This window comes from Rhinoraja longicauda, chromosome 37 (genome assembly GCF_053455715.1).
Source record: "Rhinoraja longicauda isolate Sanriku21f chromosome 37, sRhiLon1.1, whole genome shotgun sequence".
Classification (NCBI taxonomy): Eukaryota; Metazoa; Chordata; class Chondrichthyes; order Rajiformes; family Arhynchobatidae; genus Rhinoraja; species Rhinoraja longicauda.
This window is the reverse complement of record NC_135989.1, coordinates 2452455-2476245: the sequence shown is the minus strand read 5'-3', so window position 1 is coordinate 2476245 and position 23791 is coordinate 2452455. Positions and strand designations below refer to the sequence as shown.

General features: G+C 52.6%; 1 protein-coding gene across 1 annotated transcript in view; it reads left to right on the top strand.

Annotated features, from left to right (window-relative positions):
* LOC144610565 (nuclear factor 1 X-type-like) overlaps positions 1–16940 on the top strand; it is an 82443-nt gene extending 65503 nt beyond the window's left edge. The window contains exon 10 of the mRNA XM_078429372.1: positions 16777–16940. Within this exon, the coding sequence (XP_078285498.1) occupies positions 16777–16791 (15 nt within the window). The 3' untranslated portion in view covers positions 16792–16940. The remainder of the gene's footprint in view (positions 1–16776) is intronic.
* The last annotated feature ends 6851 nt before the right edge of the window (positions 16941–23791 follow it).

The window sequence follows — 23791 nt, the reverse complement described above, 5'->3', positions numbered from 1 at the left end:
CCGACACTGTAGGCCCCGACACTGTAGGCCCGGACACTGTAGGCCCGGACACTGTAGGCCCGGACACTGTAGGCCCGGACATTGTAGGCCGGGACATTGTAGGCCCCGACACTGTAGGCCCCGACTCTGTAGGCCCGGACACTGTAGGCCCGGACACTGTAGGCCCGGACACTGTAGGCCCGGACACTGTAGGCCCGGACACTGTAGGCCCGGACACTGTAGGCCCGGACACTGTCGGCCCGGACACTGTAGGCCCGGACACTGTAGGCCCGGACACTGTAGGCCCGGACACTGTAGGCCCGGACACTGTAGGCCCGGACACTGTAGGCCCGGACATTGTAGGCCCCGACACTGTCGGCCCGGGGGGTGCCGTAGGCCCGGACACAGTAGGCCCGGAGGTCCGGGCGTTGCCTAACGGAGGTAGCATAGCAACCCGCCTCCCGGCCCGTGCGGCCGCCATTGGTGGAGCGGGAGCACGTGGCCGCTGGCTGGGTGAGGTCATGTGGGGTGCGGGGCGGTGACATCACCTTTTGTCCCCTATTTGGGAGTGAGGAAGTTGGCAACCCTACTCCCCTGTCACGGCATCACCATACAACTCAGCAATAAACTCTGTCTGCCACCTAATTGCCCATAGCAACAGCCCACCCCTGCACTGTGCATTTATAGTCATGAAAACAGCATGGAAACTGGCCGCTCAGCCCAACATGCCCACACTGGCCAACATGCCCATGCCGCCCAACATGCCCACACTGGCCAACATGCCCATGCCGCCCAACATGCCCACACTGGCCAACATGCCCACACCGACCGACATACCCACACCGACCGACATACCCACACCGGCCAACATGCCCACACCGGACAACATACCCACACCGGACAACATGCCCCATCTACACTGGTCCCACCTGCCTGCGTTTGGCCCATTTCCCCCCCAAACCTGTCATAAGGAATAGGTGTAGAATTAGGCCTTTCTGCCTATCAAGTCTACTCTGCCATTCAATCATGGCTGATCTATCTCTCCCTCCTAACCCCATTCTCCTGCCTTCTCCCCATAACCTCTGACACCCGTACTAATCAAGAATCTATCTATCTCTGCCTTAAAAATATCCACTGCCTTGGCCTCCACAGCCGTCTGTGGCAAAGAATTCCACAGATTCACCACCCTCTGACTAACGAAATTCCTCCTCATCTCCTTCCTAAAAGAACTTCCTTTAACTCTGAGGCTGTGCCCTCTAGTCCTAGACTCTCCCACTAGTGGAAACACCCTCTCCACTCTATCCAACCCTATCCAAGTCCTAGCCATGTACCTGTCTAAATGTGAGAGTACTTGCTTCAACCATCTCCTCTAGTTCCACATAGGTTTAGTTTAGTTTAGAGATACAGCATGGAAACAGGCCATTCGGCCCGCCGAATCCGCAGCGACCCCCGCACACTAACACTGTCCTACACACACCAGCGACAATTTACATTCACACCAAGCCAATTAACCTACAAACCTGCACGTCTTTGGAGTGTAGGAGGAAACCGAAGATCTCGGAGAAAACCCACGCAGGTCACGGGGCGAACGTACAAACTCCGTACAGACAGCACCCGTAGTCGGGATGGAACCCGGGTCTCTAGCGCTGTGAGGCAACAACTCTACCGCTGCTTCACCATATGTATCACCCACCATGTAAAAAACGTTGCCCCTCAGTTGCATATGAAATCTTTTCTACTCACCTATTTGGGCTGAAGGGCCTGTTTCCACATTTGTATCTCTCTGATTCTATAACCGTTCCACAGCTAAGTGGTGCCAAATCTCACCACTTCTTGGAACCACCTTTGAGTGTTGTACCATTGGCAAAATTGGGAACTTTTATTTGCAACAGACAATTCATTTGTGTAGCCCAGTAGCTGCAGTGCCCAGACCGACCCTGACCTCTGATCCACAGAGCAACCTTTCACCACGTCTTGCCGTTGTCCACTTCAGTAGAAACGTATAAATTTATGAAAGGACTGGAAAAGCTAGATGCAGGAAAAATGTTCCCAATGTTGGGGAGTCCAGAACCAGGGGCCACACAGTCTAAGAATAAAGGGGAGGCCATTTAAAACTGCGGTGAGAAAAAACTTTTTCACCCAGAGAGTTGTGAATTTGTGGAATTCTCTGCCACAGAGGGCAGTGGAGGCCAATTCACTGGATGAATTTAAAAGAGAGTTAGATAGAGCTCTAGGGGCTAGTGGAATCAGGGGATATGGGGAGAAGGCAGGCACAGGTTACTGATTGTGGATGATCAGCCATGATCACATTGAATGGCGGTGCTGGCTCAAAGGGCCAAATGGCCTCCTCCTGCACCTATTTTCTACGTTTCTATGTTAAGTCCACGTCAACCATTAACCACCCAGCTACACTAATCCTACACTCATGCCATTTTATTCCCCCACATTCGCATCAGCTCCTCTAGATTCACTCACTTGCCAGGGTTCAATTTACAGAGGGCCAATTAACCTACAAACCCTGCTTGTCTTTGTGGTGTGGGAGGAGACCGGGGCACCTGGAGGAAACCCACGTGGTCTTGGGGAGAACAGGCAAACTCCACACAGAGAGCACCCTAGGTCAAGATCACAGTGGGGTCTCTGGTGCTGTGAGGCAGCAGCACTGCCCGCTCCACCACCATGCCGCTAGTAAATAATGTGGTGCCTTGACAGTCTGAAAGCCCACTTCTATCTTTGATCCACCTCCCCTGTTCATGAGTCACACATTGCAATTAAGTTTGTCAAACACAATGTACCTTTACAAAACATCGCAACCCTTCCTTAATTAACTCAGGATTTAAGCACAGTAATAATAATGGAGCAAGTGTCTCTGTCCTAGTGAGCACAGGCCACAACCTGTGGGGAATCTACAGGTGGTGGTGACCCAGATGCCTGATACACTCCGACATCTTGGTGGTCAGACACTGATCTGGGAGGGGCTGTGTGTGTGTGTGTGTGTGCATATGCGTGTGTGAGTGTGTGAGTGTGAGTGTGTGAGTGTGTGTGTGTGAGAGTGTGTGTGTCTGTGTGAGTGTGTGTGTGTGTGTGCGTGAGTATGTGTGTGAGTGTGTGTGTGTGCGTATATGTGTGCGTATGTGAGTGTATGTGTGTGTGTGTGTGTGTATGTATATGTTTGTGTGTGTGTGTGTGTGTATGTATATGTGTGCGTGTGTGAGTGTGTGTGTATATGTGTGTGTTTGTGTGCGTGTGTGTGAATGTGTGTGTGAATGTGTGTGTGTATGTGTGTGTGTATGTATATGTGTGTGAGTGTGTGTGTGTGTGTGTGTGTGTGTGTGTGTGTGTGTGAGTGTTATGTGTTTGTGTGTGTGTGTGCGTGTGTGTGTGTGTGTGTGTGCGTGTGTGTGTGCGTGTGTGTGTGAGTGTGTGTGTATATGTGTGTGCTTGTGTGCGTGTGTGTGAATGTGTGTGTGTATATGTGTGCGTGTGTGTGTGTGCGTGTGTGTATGTGTGCGTGTGTGAGTGTGTGTGTGTGTGTATGTGTGTGTGTGTGTGTGTGTGTGTGTGTGTGTGTGTGTGTGTGTGTGTGTGTGTGTGTGTGTGTGTGTGTGTGTATGTGTGCGTGTGTGAGTGTGTGTGTGTGTGCGTGTGTATGTGAGTGCGTGTGCGTGAGGGAGAGGGGCTGTTCAGTGAGAGAGCGTGGTGTAAACTCCTGGGGGAAAGAGGCACAGAGGAAGGGGGGATAAACAAAGTAGTGAATGATTCAGGAAGTGTGGGGTTAATGCAGAAGCAGCTCACAGCCAGGCTCCCAACTTTGAGAGCGATTTACTTTAAGCTGTTTCAGATTTCTGCAAGGATCTCTCCAGGGAGCGGAGTGAGGAATGGATTGTGGACTCCTCCTCCGCCTACCTAACCCGAGTGTGACACACACTCACACACACACACACACACACACACACACACGCTCACACACACACACACACACACACACACACACACACACACACACACACACACACACAGACACACACACACACTCACACACACACACACACACACACACACACACACACACACACACAGACACACACACACACACGCTCACACACACACACACACACACACACACACACACGCTCACACACACTCACACAGACACACACACCCAGTGAGCCCCAGCCCACCTGCCCTGTGATCTCGGGCTGGGCCAGGCCAGGCCAGGCCAGACTAGGCTGGCAGGGAGCAGCGTGCCAACTTGTTGGGCACACATAGCGGGGCGTGCGTGCTGGCAGAGGCTGGGGGCAGGGAGGGCAGGGAGACGCAGGAGAGACACCATGTCTCTTCCTGGTGGCGGTCACGTCTAGTCTGTCTGGTAACCCGCGGCAACCAGACATGATGTAACACCGAGCTGAACTTGGACTTGGGAGGGGAGGGTGTGTGTATGTGTGTGAGAGAGAGAGAGAGAGAGAGAGTGGGGGTGCAGAAGGGGGGTTGTCAAGGAAACGAGGATCCAGAGGAGTCAGTGGGGCCCTGTTTCAGCCGCTGGTTACAGGGAGGAGAGATTTAAAAGGGGAAGGGGAGGGGAGGGGAGGGGAGGGGAGGGGAGGGGAGGGGAGGGGAGGGGAGGGGAGGGGAGGGGAATGGAGGGGAGGGGAGGGGAATGGAGGGGAGGGGAGGGGAGGGGAGGGGAGGGGAATGGAGTGGAGGGGAGGGGATGTAGGGGAGGGGAGGGAATGTAGGGGAGGGGAGGGGAGGGAATGTAGGGGAGGGGAGGGGAGGGGAGGGGAGGGGAGGGGAATGGAGGGGAGGGGAGGGAATGGAGGGGAGGGGAATGGATGGGAGGGGAGGGGAGGGGAGGGAATGGAGGGGAGGGGAATGGATGGGAGGGGAGGGGAGGGAATGTAGGGGAGGGGAGGGGAGGGGAGGGGAGGGGAGGGGAGGGGAGGGGAATGGAGGGGAGGGGAGGGAATGTAGGGGAGGGGAGGGGAAGGGAGGGGAGGGGAATGGAGGGGAGGGGAGGGGAATGGATGGGAGGGGAATGGAGGGGAGGGGAGGGGAATGGATGGGAGGGGAATGGAGGGGAGGGGAGGGGAGGGGAGGGGAGGGGAGGGGAAGGGAGGGGAGGGGAATGGAGGGGAGGGGAGGGGAATGGATGGGAGGGGAATGGAGGGGAGGGGAGGGGAGGGGAGGGGAGGGGAGGGGAAGGGAGGGGAGGGGGAATGGAGGGGAGGGGAGGGGAATGGATGGGAGGGGAATGGAGGGGAGGGGAGGGGAGGGGAGGGGAGGGGAGGGGAGGGGAGGGGAGGGGAGGGGAATGGAGGGGAGGGGAGGGGAATGGAGGGGAGGGGAGGGGAGGGGAGGGGAGGGGAGGGGAGGGGAATGGAGGGGAGGGGAGGGGAGGGGAGGGAATGGAGTGGAGGGAATGGAGTGGAGGGGAGGGGAGGGAATGGAGTGGAGGGGAGGGGAGGGAATGTAGGGGAGGGGAGGGGAGGGGAGGGAATGTAGGGGAGGGGAGGGGAGGGGAGGGGAATGGAGTGGAGGGGAGTGGAGGGGAGGGGAGGGGAGGGGAGGGGAGGGGAGGGGAGGGGAGGGGAGGGAATGTAGGGGAGGGGAGGGGAGGGGAGGGGAATGGAGTGGAGGGGAGTGGAGGGGAGGGGAGGGGAGGGGAGGGGAGGGGAGGGGAGGGGAGGGGAGGGAATGTAGGGGAGGGGAGGGGAGGGGAGGGGAATGGAGTGGAGGGGAGTGGAGGGGAGGGGAGGGGAGGGGAGGGGAGGGAATGGGAGGGGAGGGGAGGGGAGGGGAGGGGAATGGAGGAGAGGGGAGGGGAGGGAATGGAGTGGAGGGAATGGAGCGGAGGGAATGGAGGGGAGGGGAGGGGAGCGGAGGGAATGGAGGGGAGGGGAGGGGAGGGGAGGGGAGGGGAGGGGAGGGGAGGGGAGGGGAGGGGAGGGGAGGGGAGGGGAGGGGAGGGGAGGGGAGGGGAGGGGAGGGGAGGGGAGGGGAGGGGAAGGGAGGGGAGGGGTCCACAACAGTGGAACATAGCAGAGGGAGAGGTTGAACAGTTAACCACACTGGAAGCCACTCTGCACAACTGCAGGAAGACGTTACTTTCTCAAACCCCCTTCACACATTTACACTTTTACATTTTACACTTACGCCAAGCCGATTAACCTACAAACCTGCACGTCTTTGGAGTGTGGGAGGAAACCGGAGCACCCGGAGAAAACCCACGCGGGTCACGGGGAGAACGTACAAACTCCGTACAGACAGCGCCCGTAGTCGGGATGGACCCCGGGTCTCCGGCGCTGTGAGGCAGCAACTCTACCGCTGCGCCACCGCGCCAACACTTGGCTGGTGAAATATCCATCAATGGTTAGACTTCAATGTGGGCCATATGACCAACTGGTTTGCAGATGGTATTAGAGAGAGGCATGTGGTAGACAGAGAGCAGGGACCTGTAGGCTGCAGGGAGGCGGAGGTGGGTTGAGAAGAGGCAAGTGCAGTGTAGTGCAGGGAGTGTGAGGCGTGTGTGACGGAGGAGAGAAGCAGTAAACGTTGAGCCGGGCGCTGGCACGGAGAGACTTTGGCGCGTAAGTCATGAATCCTTCAAAACAGGCAGCTCAGTTAAGCAAATCCTTCGGCCCACCGAGTCCGCACCAACCACTAGGTCTATACTATACACCAGGGACAATTCACAGGACATACAAACATGTGTGGCTTTGGAATGAGGGAGAAAACCAGAGCATCCGGTAAAAAAAACAGGTTTGCAGGTTAATTGGCCTGGTGTAATTGTAAATTGTCCCTCGTGTGTGTGGGATAGTGTTCGTGTGCGGGGATCGCTGGTCGGCATGGACTCGGTGGGCCGAAGGGCCTGTTTCCACGCTGTATCTCTAAACTAAACTAAACTAAACTAAACTAAACTAAACTAAACTAAACTAAACTAAACTAAACTAAACTAATACAACATGGAAACAGGCTCTTCGGCCCACCGAGTCCACGCTGACCATCGATCACCAAATGTTATCCACTCCCTACACACAATTTACAATTATACCAAGCTAATTAACCTACAAACAGGAGAGGAGATGAGAGGAGATCTTATCGAAACGTATAAGATTATTAAGGGGTTGGACACGTTAGAGGCAGGAAACATGTTCCCAATGTTGGGGGAGCCCAGAACCAGGGGCCACAGTTTAAGAATAAGGGGCAGGCCATTTAGAACGGAGATGAGGAAAAACTTTTTCAGTCAGAGAGTTGTGAATCTGTGGAATTCTCTGCCTCAGAAGGCAGTGGAGGCCATTTCTCTGAATGCATTCAAGGGAGAGCTAGATAGAGCTCTTAAGGATAGCGGAGTCAGGGGGTATGGGGAGAAGGCAGGAACGGGGTACTGATTGAGAATGATCAGCCATGATCACATTGAATGGCGGTGCGTACAGGCTCGAAGGGCCGAATGGCCTCCTCCTGCACCTATTGTCTATTGTCTATTGTCTTTGGAGTGTGGGAGGAGACCGGAGCACCCGGAGGAAACCCACACGGTCACGGGGAGAACGTACAAACACCGTCCAGACAGCACCCAAGGTCAGGGTTGAATGCGGGTCTCTGTTGTTCTGAGGCAGCAACGCTACCGCCGAGCCAACCTTAAATTCCTTTGATTCTGTGAAACGGAGAAAGATGAGCAGAAAAGCAGAACTGTACTAGTTTTCGAACAACAAACATAGAACAGTGAGTCTGAGTCACTCAGTCACACAGCACAGAAAGAGGCCCTTCAGCCCAACTTGTCCATGCTGACCAAGATGCTCCATCTACCTTGATTCCATTTGCCTGTATTTGCCCCATATCCCTCTAAACCTTTCATATCTATGTACCTGTCCAAGTGTCTTCTAAATGTTGTTATTGTACCAGTCTCAACTACCTCCTCTAGCAGCTCGTTCCATACACCCACCACCCTCTGTGTGAAAAAGTTACCCCTTAGATTCCTATTTAATCTTTCCCCCTTCACCTTAAACCTATGTCCTCTGGTCCTCGATTCCCCTACTCTGGGCAATAGACTCTGTGCATCTACCCAATCCATTCCTTTTGGTTTAGTTTAGTTTAGAGATACAGTGTGGAAACAGGCCCTTTCGGCCCACCGGGTCCGCGCCGACCAGCGATCCCCGCACATTAACACTATCCTACACCCACTAGGGACAATTTTTTTAACACATTTACCAAGCCAATTAACCGACAAACCTGTAAGGCTTTGGAGCGTGGGAGAAAACCGAAGATCTCGGAGAAAACCCACGCAGGTCACGGGGAGAACGTACAAACTCCGTACAGACAGCACCCGTAGTCGGGATGGAACCCGGGTCTCCGGCGCTGCATTCGCTGTGAGGCGGCAACTCTACCGCTGCGCCACCGTGACCGCCCAAATTGTCTCTCATGATTTTGTACATCTCTATAAGGTCACCCCTTGGGTGAAGCTCCAATTTATTTGAAGTTGGGAAACTCTCCTTCCACAGTGAGGGACTAATGCAGTGAGAAACACAGAGTTTCCGTTGAAACAAGAACCCTTTGAATACTTCTAGAGTAAGATCTTTCTAGTTCGCCCTTAAGGATGCCATTAAGTTGGACAGGGTGCAGACGAGATTCACCTGGATGTTACCTGGGCTTGCGCGCCTGAGTTATAGGGAGAAATCACTTGGGTAGGAGGTAGAATCGGGCTGTGCGGGGCTGGGGAACTATAAGTTTGGAGGCACTGGAGGGTAGATCGCCGGAGATGGTGAGGTCAGTGATGGTGCTGCTGATAAAGGTCTGGTGTTTGTCGGTGGGGTCATGGTCCAGGGATAAGTAGGAAGAGGTGTCTGAGAGTTGTCGTTTGGCCTCGGTCCGGTAGAGGTCAGCACGCCAGACTACCACAGCACCTCCCTTGTCAGCGGGTTTGATGATTAAGTCCGGGTTGTTGCGGAGTGAGTGGAGGGCTGCACGTTCAGGAGGGGAGAGGTTAGAGTTAGTCAGGGGAGTGGAGAATTTGAGGCGGTTAATGTCACGACGGCAGAAGAAGGGTCTCGACCCGAAACGTCACCCATTCCTTCTCTCCAGAGATGCTGCCTGTCCTGCTGAGTTACTCCAGCATTTTGTGAGTTAGAGGGAGAGGTAGGGGATGGGACTTTGAACCACATGAGGCTGAGGGGTGGCCTTATAGAGGTGCACAAGATCACGAGGGGCACTGATAAAGTGAACGCTCAGGGAGGAGGAGTCTAAAACTAGAGGGCGCAGCTAGACTCGAGAGGGGAGAGATTGAAGAGAGACCACAGGGGCAACTTTTTCACTCAGAGGGTCGTCTGTACCTGCAATGAGCTGCCGGAGGAAGCTATGGAAGTTGTGTAGGAAACGAACTGCAGAGGCTGGTTTAAATCGAAGGTAGACACAAAAAGCTGGAGTAACTCAGCGGGACAGGCAGCATATCATATGATATCATATATATACAGCCGGAAACAGGCCTTTTCGGCCCTCCAAGTCCGTGCCGCCCAGCGATCCCCGCACATTAACACTATCCTACACCCACTAGGGACAATTTTTACATTTACCCAGCCAATTAACCTACATACCCGTACGTCTTTGGAGTGTGGGAGGAAACCGAAGATCTCGGAGAAAACCCACGCAGGTCACGGGGAGAACGTACAAACTCCTTACAGTGCAGCACCCGTAGTCAGGATCGAACCTGAGTCTCCGGCGCTGCATTCGCTGTAAAGCAGCAACTCTACCGCTGCGCTACCGTTTCGGGTCGAGACTGAAGAACATTTCCTAGAATGTTATATTGGACAGCACTGCCAGAGTGGTCAAAAGGGTTTATTTCCATGCTGTGTAGCTCTATGACGATGACTTTCTGAGATTTTCACATCTCAAGATTTCGGTACCTGAACTCAGAGATTGTCTGCACTCCCGGGCCCACCCCTTGTCCAGCCCCACAGACCCACACTGTTAGTTTAGTTTAGAGATACAGCGCGGAAACAGGCCCTTCGGCCCACCGAGTCCGGCCAACCAGCGATCGATCCCCCGTTCACACTAGCTCTATGTTATCCCACTGTCTCATCCACTCCCTACACACCAGCGGTAATTTACAGAGGGCCGATTAACCCAAAAAACCCACACGTCTTTGGGATGTGGGACGAAACTGGGAGAAGCCCACCTGGTCACAGGGTGAACATGCAACCTCCACAGAGACAGCCGCAGAGTCCATGGGTTTTGGAAGGCAGTGGCTCTCAATGTCTGTGCTGAACCTGATGCTAAGACCATCTGTCATCTGCCCGCACATAATCCATATCCCTCCAACTCCGTGCATATCCGTGTGCCTACCCAAAAGCCTGTTGAATGCCACGATGGTATCTGCCTCCACCACCACCCCTGCCAGTGTGTGCTGGGCACCCAGCACCCTCTAGGTAAAGAATTCACCCTTTAAACGTCACTCTTCTCACCTCGAAGCCAAGTGTCAGGGTGGCACAGTGGCGCAGCGGTAGAGTTGCTGCCTCACAGCGCCAGAGACTCAGGTGCGATCCTGACCACGGGTGCTGTCTGTGCGGAGTTTATACGTTCTCCCCGTGACCTGCGTGGGTTTTCTCCGGGAGCTTCGGTTTCCTCCCACACTCCAAAGACGTACAGGTTTGTAGGTTAATTGGCTTCAGTAAAATTGCAAATTGTCCCTAGTGTGTGTAGGATAGTGTTAATGTGCGGGGATCGCTGGTCAGCACGGACTCAGTGGGCCGAAGGGCCTGTTTCCGCGCTGTATCTCTAAACTAAACCAAGTGCTCCATGAACTGAGCGGGTCAGACAGCATCCCTGGAGAACATGGTGGATGACATTTCAGATCGAGACCCTTCTTATTTCAAAGCGAGTGTTTGATATTTCTCTCTTGGGAGAAAGGTTCTGACTATCTACCTCGTCTACAGTTTAGGCCGGCACTTTGGCCTTCAACACTGTGGTGAACTGTGCTGTCTTCAGTCTCAGAGGAGGTTCACGAGAATGATCCCACGAATGAGTGGGTTAGCATATGATGAGCGTTGGTCGGCACTGGGCCTGTACTCACTGGAGTTTAGAAGGATGAGGGGGGACCTCATTAGAACTTACAGAATAATGAAAGGCCTGGATAGAGTGGATGTGGAGAGGATGTTTCCACTAGTGGGAGAGTCCAGGACCAGAGGGCACAGCCTCAGAATTAAAGGACGTTCCTTTAGGAAGGAGATGAGGAGGAATTTCTTTAGTCAGAGGGTGGTGAATCTGTGGAATTCTTTGCCACAGACGGCTGTGGAGGCCAAGTCAGTGGATATTTTTAAGGCAGAGATAGATAGATTGTTGATTAGTGCGGGTGTCAGAGGTTATGGGGAGAAGGCAGGAGAATGGGGTTAGGAGGGAGAGATAGCTCAGCCATGATTGAATGGTGGAGTAGACTTGATGGGCCTAACTCTGCTCCTGTCACAAGTTCTGCATTATTCCCTGCAAGGTTGCTGGTGGTTCATTGCATTTTAAATAGTTATTTTAGCACAGGTGGCTCGCCAGGTGAGTAGAATAGGAATGATATTGTGGGGAAAGCTCAGATATCTCCAGTTCAGGAGACTTTTGATTCCATTCCCTCTTTTCCCACCCTCACCCATTAACACTTTCCTTGCCCAACTGTTTACTTGATAGCTTTCAGGTGAGAGGGGAAAGATTTAACAGCAACTTTTTCACATGGACGAGCTGCCGGAGGAGGTAGTTGAGGCAGGTACTATAACGGAGTTGAGACACAAGATATTCAGCGTGGAAACAGGCCCTTCGGCCCACCGAGTCCGCGCCGACCATCATTATCCCAGTGGTACTATCATCCTAATGATACAGGATATCACTAGAATAATAGAAGCATAGAAACATAGGAAATAGGTGCAGGAGGAGGCCATTTGGCCATTCGAGCCAGCACCGCCATTCATTGTGATCGTGGCTGATCATCCACAATCAGTAACCCGTGCCTGCCTTCTCCCCATATCCCTTGATTCCGCTAGCCCCAAGAGCTCTATCTTTAATGATAGTTTTGCTAATAATAAGCAAATATTGTTATTAATATGAATATTATCCTACAAACGAGGGACAATTTATAGTTTTACCGAAGCCAATTAACCTACAAACCTGTACATCTTTCGAGTGCGGAGAAAACCCAAGCAGGTCACGGGGAGAACGTGCAAACTCCGTACAGACAGTGCCCGTAGTCGGGATTGAACCGCAGGCAGTAAGGCAGCAGCTCTACTGCTGCACCACTGTGCTGGCCGCAAGGACAGGTAACGATAGGAAATGATCAGAGGGGTGAATGGAACGAGCTGCCAGAGGAGGTTGTTGAGGCTGGGACTATCCCAATGTTTAAGAAACATCTAGACAGGTACATGGATAACATAGAAACATAGACAGTAGGTTGCTGGACGAGGCCATTCAGCCATTCAGCCATTCTTTGTGATCATGGCAAATCATCCACAATCTGTAACCCGTGCCTGCCTTCTCCCCATATCCCTTGATTCCACTAGCCCCTAGAGCTCTGTCTAACCCTTTTTTAATCCATCCAGTGAATTGGCCTCCACTGCCCTCTGTGGCAGAGAATTCCACAAATTCACAACTCTCTGGGTGAACAAGTTTCTTCTCACCTCAGTTTTAAATGGCCTCCCCTTTATTCTTAGACTGTGTGGCCCAACATTCTGGACTCGCCCAACATTGGGAACATGTTTCCTGCATCTAGCTTGTCCAGTCCTTTTATAATTTTATACGTTTCTATAAGATCCCCTCTCATCCTTCTAAACTCCAGTGAATACAAGCCCAGTCTTTCCAATCTTTCCTCATATGACAGTCCCGCCATCCCGGGGATTAAGGAAAGTTTAGAGGGGTATGGGGCAAAGGTGGGCAAATGGGACTAGCTTGGTTGGGTCACCTTGGTCAGCATGGGCAAGTCGGGCCGAAGGGCCTGTTTCCGTGCCGTGTGACGCTGTGACTATTAGCGTTGGATTTGGCAACGTGAGGCTTGTGTGGTGGGGGAGGAGGGAGAGAGAGAGATTGATGGACTGAGAAGGAGCAGTAGATAGTGGGATTTGGAGATAAATATTAGTTTGGCGGAGATAAGGGCGGATGAAAGGCTCAGGACAAGGCGGAGAGGGAAAGAGAAAGTGTGGGTGAATTTGGATTGCAGTCAGTTTAGGTGCGGGCAACTAGAGTGATTACGCAAAGTAGGAGAGATTAGACAGAGCGGGTTAGTGAGATTAGATTGATAGTGGATAGAGATTCAATATCCAGCAGTTGATTATATTTTTATTACAATCCTGGTGAATTGTGTTCATTAAAATGTAATCCTAAACACACGCTAATGCAGATTAATCAGTTGGTCATTTGTAAGTATCTGGATCTTGTTATGTTGTGTGTTTGGAGCAAACACCAAGGGCATGGAGTGGCGAGAGAGCTTTGAGCAATATTTCACACACCTCCCCCCTCTCCCCTTCAGTGCAGAGCGAGTGAGGGCGCTCTCTGTGGAGGCACACTGACCCCTGGTGGCCCTCTGCATAACTGCAGCGGCCCGAGGCAAGATCCGGACTGATTGAGATCACACGTCTGTAAACACCTCAAACTACAAGATAGACACAAAAAGCTGGAGTAACTCAGCAAGACAGGCAGCATTTCTGGAGAGAAGATGTCCTTCCCACACACATCATCTCGAAAGCCCCTGGTTCAGCCAGAAACGGCCCAGGGTATTTAGGAGAAGGGCAATGTTAGACTGATGCAATGGTGGGCAAGTCCTGGGGTTGAAGGGCAAAGCAGAGGGAATTTGATGCAGCATCTTTGGGCCGGCACGGTGGTGCAGCGGTAGAGTTGCTGCCTCACAGCGCCGGAGACCCGGGTTCCATCCCGACTATGGGTGCTGTCTGTACGGAGTTTGTACGTTCTCCCCGTGACCTGCGTGGGTTTTCTCCGGGTGCTCCGGTTTCCTCCCACACTCCAAAGACGTGCAGGTTTGTAGGTTAATTGGCTTCTGTAAATTGTGAATTGTCCCTAGTGGGTGTAGGATAGTGTTAGTGTGTGGGGGTCGCTGGTCGGTGCGGACTCGGTGGGCCGAGGGGCCTGGTTTATCTCTAAACTAAACAAAGGGCTGAATGGCCTCCTCCAGCACCTATTGTGTATTGTTTAAAATGCTGGAGTAACTCAGCGGGTCAGGCAGCATCTCTGGAGAGAAGGAATGGGGGACGTTTCAGGTCGAGGCCCTTCAAACTGAGAGTAAAGGTAAAGGGAAACGAAAGATATAGACGGCGATGTAGAGAGATATAGAACAAATGAATGAAAGAAATGCAAAAATGTAACGATGATAAAGGAAACTGGCCGTTGTTAGCTGTGGGCTAGGTGAAAACGGGTAACAGACAATGAGACTCAACAAGACGACTTTGAAGCTGGTACGACTTTGGTGAGGGAGGGATGGAGAGAGAGGGGAAATATTTGCTGTGGTGAAACTGATTTTGATATTTCTAACTGGGAGGTGATTTTCTGCAGGAAGACACTGTACCTAGAAACGCACAGACTTGTGACAGGGGTTGTGGGGAGAAGGCAGGAGAATGGGGTTGGGAGAGATAGATCAGCCATGATTAAATGGTGGAGTACGCTCGATGGGCCGAATGGCCTAATTCTGCTCCTATCACGTATGACATATGCAAGGAAGAGAAGTCAGACTCAGGTTCGATCCTGACTACGGGTGCTGCACTGTAAGGAGTTTGTACGTTCTCCCCGTGACCTGCGTGGGTTTTCTCCGAGATCTTCGGTTTCCTCCCACACTCCAAAGACGTACAGGTATGTAGGTTAATTGGCTGGGTAAATGTAAAAATTGTCCCTAGTGGGTGTAGGATAGTGTTAATGTGCAGGGATCGCTGGGCGGCACGGACTTGGAGGGCCGAAAAGGCCTGTTTCCGGCTGTATGTAAATGATATGATATGATAAGTATTAGAGATTGCAGAAAATTGCAGATTAAAAGAGTGTCTCTAAGTGGCTAAAAATGAGTTCTATATTGAAGATAGACACCAAAGGTTCACAAGGTTAATTCCTGGAATGGCGGGACTGTCGTACGTTGAAAGACTGGAGCGACTAGGCTTGTATACACTGGAATTTAGAAGGATGAGAGGAGATCTTATCGAAACATATAAGATTATTAAGGGATTGGACACGTTAGAGGCAGGAAACATGTTCCCAATGTTGGGGGGGTCCAGAACCAGGGGCCACAGTTTAAGAATAAGGGGTAGGCCATTTAGAATGGAGATGCGGAAGAACTTTTTCACTCAGAGAGTTGTGAATTTGTGGAATTCTCTGCCTCAGAAGGCAGTGGAGGCCAATTCCCTGGATGCTTTCAAGATAGAGTTAGATAAAGCTCTTAATGACAGCGGAATCAAGGGGTATGGGGAGGCAGGAATGGGGTACTGATTGTGAATGAGGCCAGTTCATTGGCTATATTTAAGAGGGAGTTAGATGTGGCCCTTGTGGCTAAAGGGATCAGGGGGTATGGAGAGAAGGCAGGTACAGGATACTGAGTTGGATGATCAGCCATGATCATATTGAATGGCGGTGCTGGCTCGAAGGGCCGAATGGCCTACTCCTGCACCTATTTTCTATGTTTCTATGCCATGATCACGGTGAATGGCGGTGCTGGCTCAAAGGGCCGAATGGCCTACTCCTGCACCTATTGTCTATTGTCTAAAATGCTGGAGTAACTCAGCGGGTCAGGCAGCATCTCTGGAGAGAAGGAAAGGGTGACGTTTCAGGTCGAGACCCTTCTTCAAACTGAGAGTAAAGGTAAAGGGAAACGAAAGATATAGACGGTGATGTAGAGAGATATAGAACAAATGAATGAAAGAAATGCAAAAATGTAACGATGATAAAGGAAACGCCGTTGTTAGCAGTGGGCTAGGTGAAAACGAGTAACAGACAATGAGACTCAACAAGACGGCTTTGAAGCTGGTACGACTTGGGTGGGGGAGACAATAGACAATAGACAATAGGTGCAGGAGTAGGCCATTCAGCCCTTCGAGCCAGCACCGCCATTCAATGCGATCATGGCTGATCACTCTCAATCAGTACCCCTTTCCTGCCTTCTCCCCATACCCCCTCACTCCGCTATCCTTAAGAGCTCTATCCAGCTCTCTCTTGAAAGCATCCAACGAACTGGCCTCCACTGCCTTCTGAGGCAGAGAATTCCACACCTTCACCACACTCTGACTGAAAAAGTTCTTCCTCATTTCCGTTCTAAATGGTCTACCCCTTATTCTTACACTGTGGCCCCTTGTTCTGGACTCCCCCAACATTGGGAACATGTTTCCTGCCTCTAATGTGTCCAATCCCCTAATTATCTTATATGTTTCAATAAGATCCCCCCTCATCCTTCTAAATTCCAGTGTATACAAGCCTAATTGCTCCAGCCTTTCAACATACGACAGTCCCGCCATTCCGGGAATTAACCTACTGAACCTACGCTGCACGCCCTCCATAGCAAGAGGGATGGAGAGAGAGGGGATGCAGGGGTTACTTGAAGTTAGAGAAGTCAATGTTCATACCGCTGGGGTGAAATATGAGGTGCTGTTCCTCCAATTTGCGCTGGGCCTCACTCTGACAATTGAGGAGGCCCAGGACAGAGAGGTCAGTGTGGGAGTGGGAGGGGGGGGTTGAAGCATTTGGCAACCGAGGAGATCAGGTAGGTCCAGGTGTGTTAGAGTTCTCTTTAGATGAGTCGCCAAGCTTGTGTTTTAGCCAATTAACCATGTGTGTCTTTTTCTCATTGTGTCTCCACAGTCTTGGTTCCTCTGATAGTTTCAAGCCTTTTCCCATTGGCAGCGAAAGACCAAGACCAACCTGATACCTTCCTTGACACAAGTAAAATTGGCCGAGAGAGAGAGAGAGAGTGAGAGAGAGTGTGAGAGAGAGAGAGAGAGAGAGAGAGAGAGAGAGAGAGAGAGAGAGAGAGAGAGAGAGAGAGAGAGAGAGAGAGAGAGAGAGGGAGAGGGGGAGAGGGAGAGGGAGGGGTGGGCGGGTAGGTGGGTGGGAGGGATCCAATGTCATCGCTGAACACTGGGAACTGTGAACGAAACCACCAACCAATCGAGACAACGTTCGAGGAAGAGAGAGAAACAAAAACACACACACTTCGGAACCATCTCTCCAGCCATTGCAATCATTCTTTCCCGCTCGCGTTGGCGTGTGCCACCACACAGTTTCACCACACATATTGCAGTGTAACGTGGCTTTGAATTTGGTGGAAGTGTCACTTGTTTGCATTTAAATAAGGACTGTGATTTTCAAGCTGTTTTGTGAAGCCAGTATTAAGATTGTCCTTTGGTGATGGAGGGTCAGGTGCTCCCGAAAGACGAGGGAAACGACACACTACAATGCAAAAGCGATTTATTATCTTTTCAAGTGCCTCTCCTTGACTTCGCGTGAAATGCATTAAAGGCTGCATAAATGTATTCGAATATTTATCAATATATAGAAGCTATAGGACGACAAAACTAAATAGTTACTCCTCGGCCCCATGTACCCGACCAAACTCTGCTACAGCTGCACAAATCCTGGCCCCACCATCGGCCTTGGCCAGTAATCAAAGCAATGTGATGTGACTTTGACCCCTCCCCCACAGAGTGGAGGCAGAATGAGAAGGAACCATGCCTTCACCTACAATCAAGGGGGAGATTGACAGCCAGCCCCCTCTCACAGAGGGCACTCCCAATCCTGGTTCCCCTAGAGACACCCCCCCTCCCCTCCACCACCACCACCAGCCGGAGTCCCCATCTCAGTATCCACCTACGCCCATTTGTGACACCCCCCCCCCCCCCCCCCGGTCCCCCGAGGCCGATGACCCTGTGGGGAGAGGGCAGGAGAATGAGGTTGGGAGGGAGGGATAGATCAGCCGTGATTGAATGGCGGAGTAGACTCGATGGGCCGAATGGCCTAATTCTGCTCCTGTCACATTTACGGCCACGTGGTAAGGCAGATGGGCCGGGGCTGAGTGGCAGAGTAGACTCGATGGGCCGAGCGGCCTCATTCTGCTCCTCCAACCCTGGGAGCCCATCCCCGAGCCCACGGCCCGCTCATAGACCTGGCGTAGACCCCCACACCCTCGCATCCCCCATCAGCCCACTCTCCGTCCCCCCTGGCCATCCGCTCGCGCGCAGGCGTGAGTAGGGCACGGGTTGCTAGAACGTATACGGGGGAGGGAGGGGGGGTAGGAACGGGTTAGGCTGGGTCTCGGGACGGGGTCCACCACTACTTACAGCATGGTGGGGTGAACTCAGACAGGCCACCTCACCTCTCGGTCTTGCCCAACCAATTTCTGGTCCTTTAGGCGTAAGTGATAGTTCCACCAAATGTCGAGCGGGCTCCAGTGAATCCACAGGCTGAGTTTACACACTGACCACAGGAGAGATGCTCATCTTCACCGCACTGTACCACTGTGGCCCTGACCAGTGCCCACTCTGCTGGTGGGGCACTGCCAAACCTCCCCACCACCACACCCCACCCCACTGAGTCCAAGGCCCAGGGGGTGGCAGGGCTAACGGCAGTCGCTACCTGTTACAAGTCTGGGTGGGTGGGTGGGTGGGTAGGGGAGATGGCAGGGGTCATGTGGAAGAGAGGGGATGGGAGATGGGTTGTCGATCTCGGGGAGAGTGTTCTCCGCATCAGCTGTGGTGCACACTCGTTCACTACTGCTCTCTCGCACGCTGAATTACTGCCAGGTCAACGATCACCGTGGTGGGAGGCTCGGCTCGGCTCGGCTCGGCTCGGCTCGCCACCGGCACACGTCTGCCTTTGTTATTCCCAGCGGCAATGAGCCTCTCCCCTCCGCCCGCCCCCCCCCCCCCCCGCTCCCCTCCCCCCCCCCCCCCACGCTCACACGCACCCCGACACTCACTCCCCACACACACACACAGCTCCCCCGCCTCTCCACACTTGTACACTACCCCTAGACATCCCTCCCACAGACCCCATCACACTCACTCCCTCCCTCCCTCCCACAGACCCCATCACCCACCCTCCCACCCTCCCTCCCTCCCTCCCTCCCTCCCTCACACAATATGCATCTTCCCACTCCCTCCCTCCCTCCCTCCCTTCCACAACATGCATCTCCCCCCCGGCCTGGCCACTGGGCACTGATAGTTTCCCTACCCCTCCACCCTCATCAGACTCCGTCACTGGATGAAGGTTTATTAAAGTGGGGGCCATCAATGGATAGTTATGTCAGAGATTGACAGGTTGTTGATTAGTGCGGGTGTCTGGGGTTATGGGGAGTAGGCGGGAGAATGGGGTTAGGAGAGAGAGATAGATCAGCCATGATTGAGTGGTGGAGTAGACTCGATGGGCCGAATGGCCTTATCCTGCTCCTATCACTTATGAGGCTACCGCCAGATTGTCCTTGTTTGGGAGAAGACCTCTCCCACGAGTGGGTTTTCTGGACCAACTCTCCCCCAGTTATTCATGAGGTTTGAAAGTGTAACTCAGTGGGAAAGAGTTCTAAACCAGCACACATGATGCCAGGAATCTTGACAGGGGAGTGTGCCTTAGACAAGGGGGTTGCTAGGTGTTACAGTCCAGCATTAACTGTTCGGTGGTCAACACCAGGAAAGGCAGGCTGTGGCCTAGCGAGGGACAAAGCCTTAACCTCGATTACCCGACTTCAACCCCACCGAGCCTTAACCCTGTGAGTGAAACCACTATTGTTGACAATCAAGAACTCATAGACCGTAAGACTGTAAGCCACTGAGGCAGAGTTAGGACATTTGGCCCATCTCCACCATTCGATCATGGCCGATCTGTTTCTCCCTCACGACCCTATTCTCCCTGTGACCTTTGACGCCCTTACGTCCAACCCGACCCGACACGTCACCCGTGCCTTCTCTCCAGAGATGCCGCCTGCCCCGCTGAGATACCCCAGCATTTTCTTGTGCCCATCTTCAGTCTAAACCAACAGTTCCTTCCTACACATGACATGAAAGTCCCTTGCCCACCACGGTTTAATTCAGTGAAGCCAGCGTTTGTGAGCTGTTTGGGGTAGGGAAAGGGGATGTCAACACTAGGCACGGGGTGTTGTAGAACTGGCAACGTGGTACAGATGGTCCCCTCAGATGAGCATCTCTCTTCAATTAAAAAAAACCCACACGAAACTAAAGCAATTCTAGACTTAACACTGCATCCGAGCTAGAAAGGCTTTGTAAAAGACACAAGAATCATCACTGTTAAGAATTGTCTCCTGCTTGCATTCTGGGTAGTGATAGTTTTGGCTTTGCTTTCTGGTTTATCGCTTAAGAAAAAGAAAAAAAAAAAAAAAAACCTGGTTAAAAGATTCTTGCAGATTTTTAACAAACGCATAGGCAGGCTGTTTTGCAGGCCGCTCAAGGCCTGTTATTTCTGGATCATATTAAGCAAGGCAGCAGTTTGCAGCAAACTCTTACAGAGACAGTAACCCCTTTTGTTTCCTTTCTGCCCCTTTGTCAGGCAGGCCACTGCCTTAAGAGCTCCGTTAAGAAGTATTCAAGATGTAACGAGGTTTCCCCACACCTTTACCTCTCTTCCCCCCCCCCCCCCCCCCCCTCAGCTAGTCCACTCCCTCTCCCCACCTCCCCAGCCCCATGTACTGACAGCATGGGTGAGGTCGGCCACACGGACTCACCAGTGAGTGGGTGGTGGAGTGCTGGTACTCAGCCTCCTGTGCCAACTGTGGTCTTACACCCCTCACCCCTGGCACATGTCCGCTGGTCCCAAGTCCAAGGTGGTCGTGAGATCGTGAGTAGGGCCGGGAGGTGGGTCCTAGTGAAGGGGCCACTTTCATGGGGCACAATCCAGTCCCTCCCCTTCCCCCTCCCCCCCTTCCCGTCTCCTGCGGCCCCAATGGGGCAGGGTGGACAACTCATGCCCGACTGCCACCTACCCCTCCGGTCACTGAGTTACGGGGTAACACCTCCCTACTGAAGGCCTGCGTCGGCCTTGAAGCCCCGATGTGGGCGGGCGGGCAAGAGTGGACCTTGTCCTCACCCAGGCCCGAACAACAGCTGCCCACGGCACAGGGACAGGCCCTTCGGCCCATCGTGCCTGTGCTGGGCATGATGCCAGGGGGGGTTGACGATGCTGGGGTTGTAAAGGAGGGGATGCGAGTGGGGGGCTTTGTGCGAGTTCCACGATCCCACAAGCTGGGGGTCTCGGCCTCTGCAGGGCAGGCCACCCCCGTGTCCAGTACCATGTGCCAGCTGTAACCGTGCCAGCTTCCCCCACCCCCTCGGGCACACCACACTCTGGGAGAGGGGCATGTCCAGCATCCACCCCCAGCCCCACCTGATGCAGGCAGGCAGGCACCATCTTGTCCAGCAAGCTGCGAGGAGGCTGCAGATGGCACGAGGTGCCTCGATCGGCTTGAGATACAATGTGCAAAGACAGACGGAGGGGATAATGTCTCCCCACAACAACCCAGTTCAAAGACTGTAACGCCCACTGAGAAGGTAGCCCAGGTTTGGCCCAGGGAGTGACCCCACAGTCCACCCACACAGTCACCCGCTGCAGGGCCGGAGTGACTCAATCACACTGCCGCCCTCGAGGGTAGGGTTGCCAACTGTCCCGTATTAGCCGGGACATCCCGTATTTTGGGGTAAATTGGTTTGTCCTGTACGGGACCGTCCTTGAACCATATTAGGCCGAGATACTGTAGGCCCGGACTCTGTAGGTCCGGACACTGTAGAAGCGAGTGGGGGGCTTTGTGCGAGTTCCACGATCTAGCCCAGAGACCATGATGAGCCCAGAGACCATGACTAGCCCACAGACCATGACTAGCCCAGTGTAACCATAGCTAGCCCTGAGAGACCGCGGCTAGCCCAGAGAGACCGCGGCTAGCCCAGAGAGACCGTGGCTAGCCCAGAGACCATGACTAGCCCAGAGAGACTGCAGCTAGCCCAGAGAGACTGCAGCTAGCCCAGAGAGACCGCGGCTAGCCCAGAAGGTCCATAACTAGCCCAGAAACCATGACTAGCCCAGAGAGACCATAGCTAGACCAGAGTGACCGCAGCTAGCCCAGAGAGACCGCGGCTAGCCCAGAAGGTCCATGACTAGCCCAGAGAGTCCATGGCCATCTCAGAGAGACGGAGACTAACTTGGAACCACCTTCATGCGGAACATAGGCACTGGAAGGGTAACTGGTCACAGGTGGCTGGTTTGGGATGGAGCCAGGTATCACCCTGGCTGTTTGTGAGGGTCAGTGTGGCAAGCAAAGGCAGGAAATTGCGGATCTGGCTGTAAATTGTAACTAGTCTCCAGTGTGTGGGATAGTCCTTGCGTACGGGGTGATTGCAGGTCGGCACGGGCTCGGTGGGCCGAAGGGCCTGTTTCCGCGCTCCAGCTCCAAAGTCTAAAGTCTAACGTCTAAACCATGGCTTGGGTAACAATCTCCAAGACCACCCTGGGGTTGACTGTGTGGGCACACAATGTCGGCACAAACTCCGATAGGTTTCTCAGTGGTCATTACAGTCTTTGCCTCACACAAAATCAGCTACTTTTTCCATTGCAATCTCTCACACACAAAAAAAAAAAAGAAAAAAAAACAGGAAAAAAACCAGCTGCTTAAAGAGGATTAATATCTGGTAACAGCAAACTCTTCTTGACTCAGTAGATACACAATAGAGGGAATGATGTGTAATCCATGAGGGAATCCTAATGGGCAAACTTGCATAACCCAATAATCCATCCAGGAGTAATCTCAGAACAGAGGTTATCCCAAGATTATAGCATTGGAGAGCTTGGGTCCTACCTAGGGTTGCCAACTGTCCCGTATTAGCTGGGACCGCCCTTGTCCCGTATTAGGCCCAGGGGGCGCTGTAGGCCCAGGAGGTGTTGTAGGCCCGGAGGCCCGGGCGCCGTCTAACGGAGGTTGCGTAGCAACCCGCCTCCCGGCCCGGGCGGCCGCCTTTGGCGCAGGAGCACGTGGCCGCTGGCTGGGTGAGGTCACGTGGGGGCACGGGGCTGTGATGTCACCCTTTGTCCCTTATTTGGGAGTGAGAAAGTTGGCAACCCTAGTCCCAGTGGCTCAACTTTGTAGAGTCCGCCTTCACTCCAAGATTGGTGTGAAGATGAGATTTGGCTTTCAATTGGATGAGGCACACTCAAACACAGCATCACGAGAAAGATTCTGTGGGCCCAGAGTGCAGTCGGGCTGAGGTATCGACAAAGATGGCTTCAGCAGATGACAATAGGTGCCCCCGGCAACAAACAAAAACATGTCCACTCTGGGATAACAATAGTTGCCCATCGGGATTCCCATTGACACACCACCCAATCCCACCCCCATTCATTCAGAACCAATTAAACCCACCGCTACCACATTAGATTAATTAAAAAAACAACCTTTTCTTCTGTTAAATCAAAAAATAAAGGAAACTTATGAAGGCCAGCCTGCATTTTATTTTGTGACAGATTTGACAAGCATTTTGTCGAAAGGAATTTAAAAAAAAAATAACAGTTCTCGATTAAAACCAAGTGCAATGCATTGGATAGTTAAATATCTTTGTATGTTAGAGATTGTTGAAGAAAAGAGAAATTTGTTTTCTATTTTTTTTAAAAAAGGGTTTGCCTTTTTTTTTTTTAAAAGTCCCTTCTCCCTGGGACTCTAAAGAAGTATCGGAGCATTCTTTCCCAGCCTACCTATTTGTGAGGAGCTAATATACATCTCCTTGCTTTCTCTTGTGTTTATTATTTTTTTATTATGAATAAATCTGTACCCCTTGGGGAGGGCTGACGGAGAGAATTAAAAGAAACAGATAATTATAAATAATAAAAA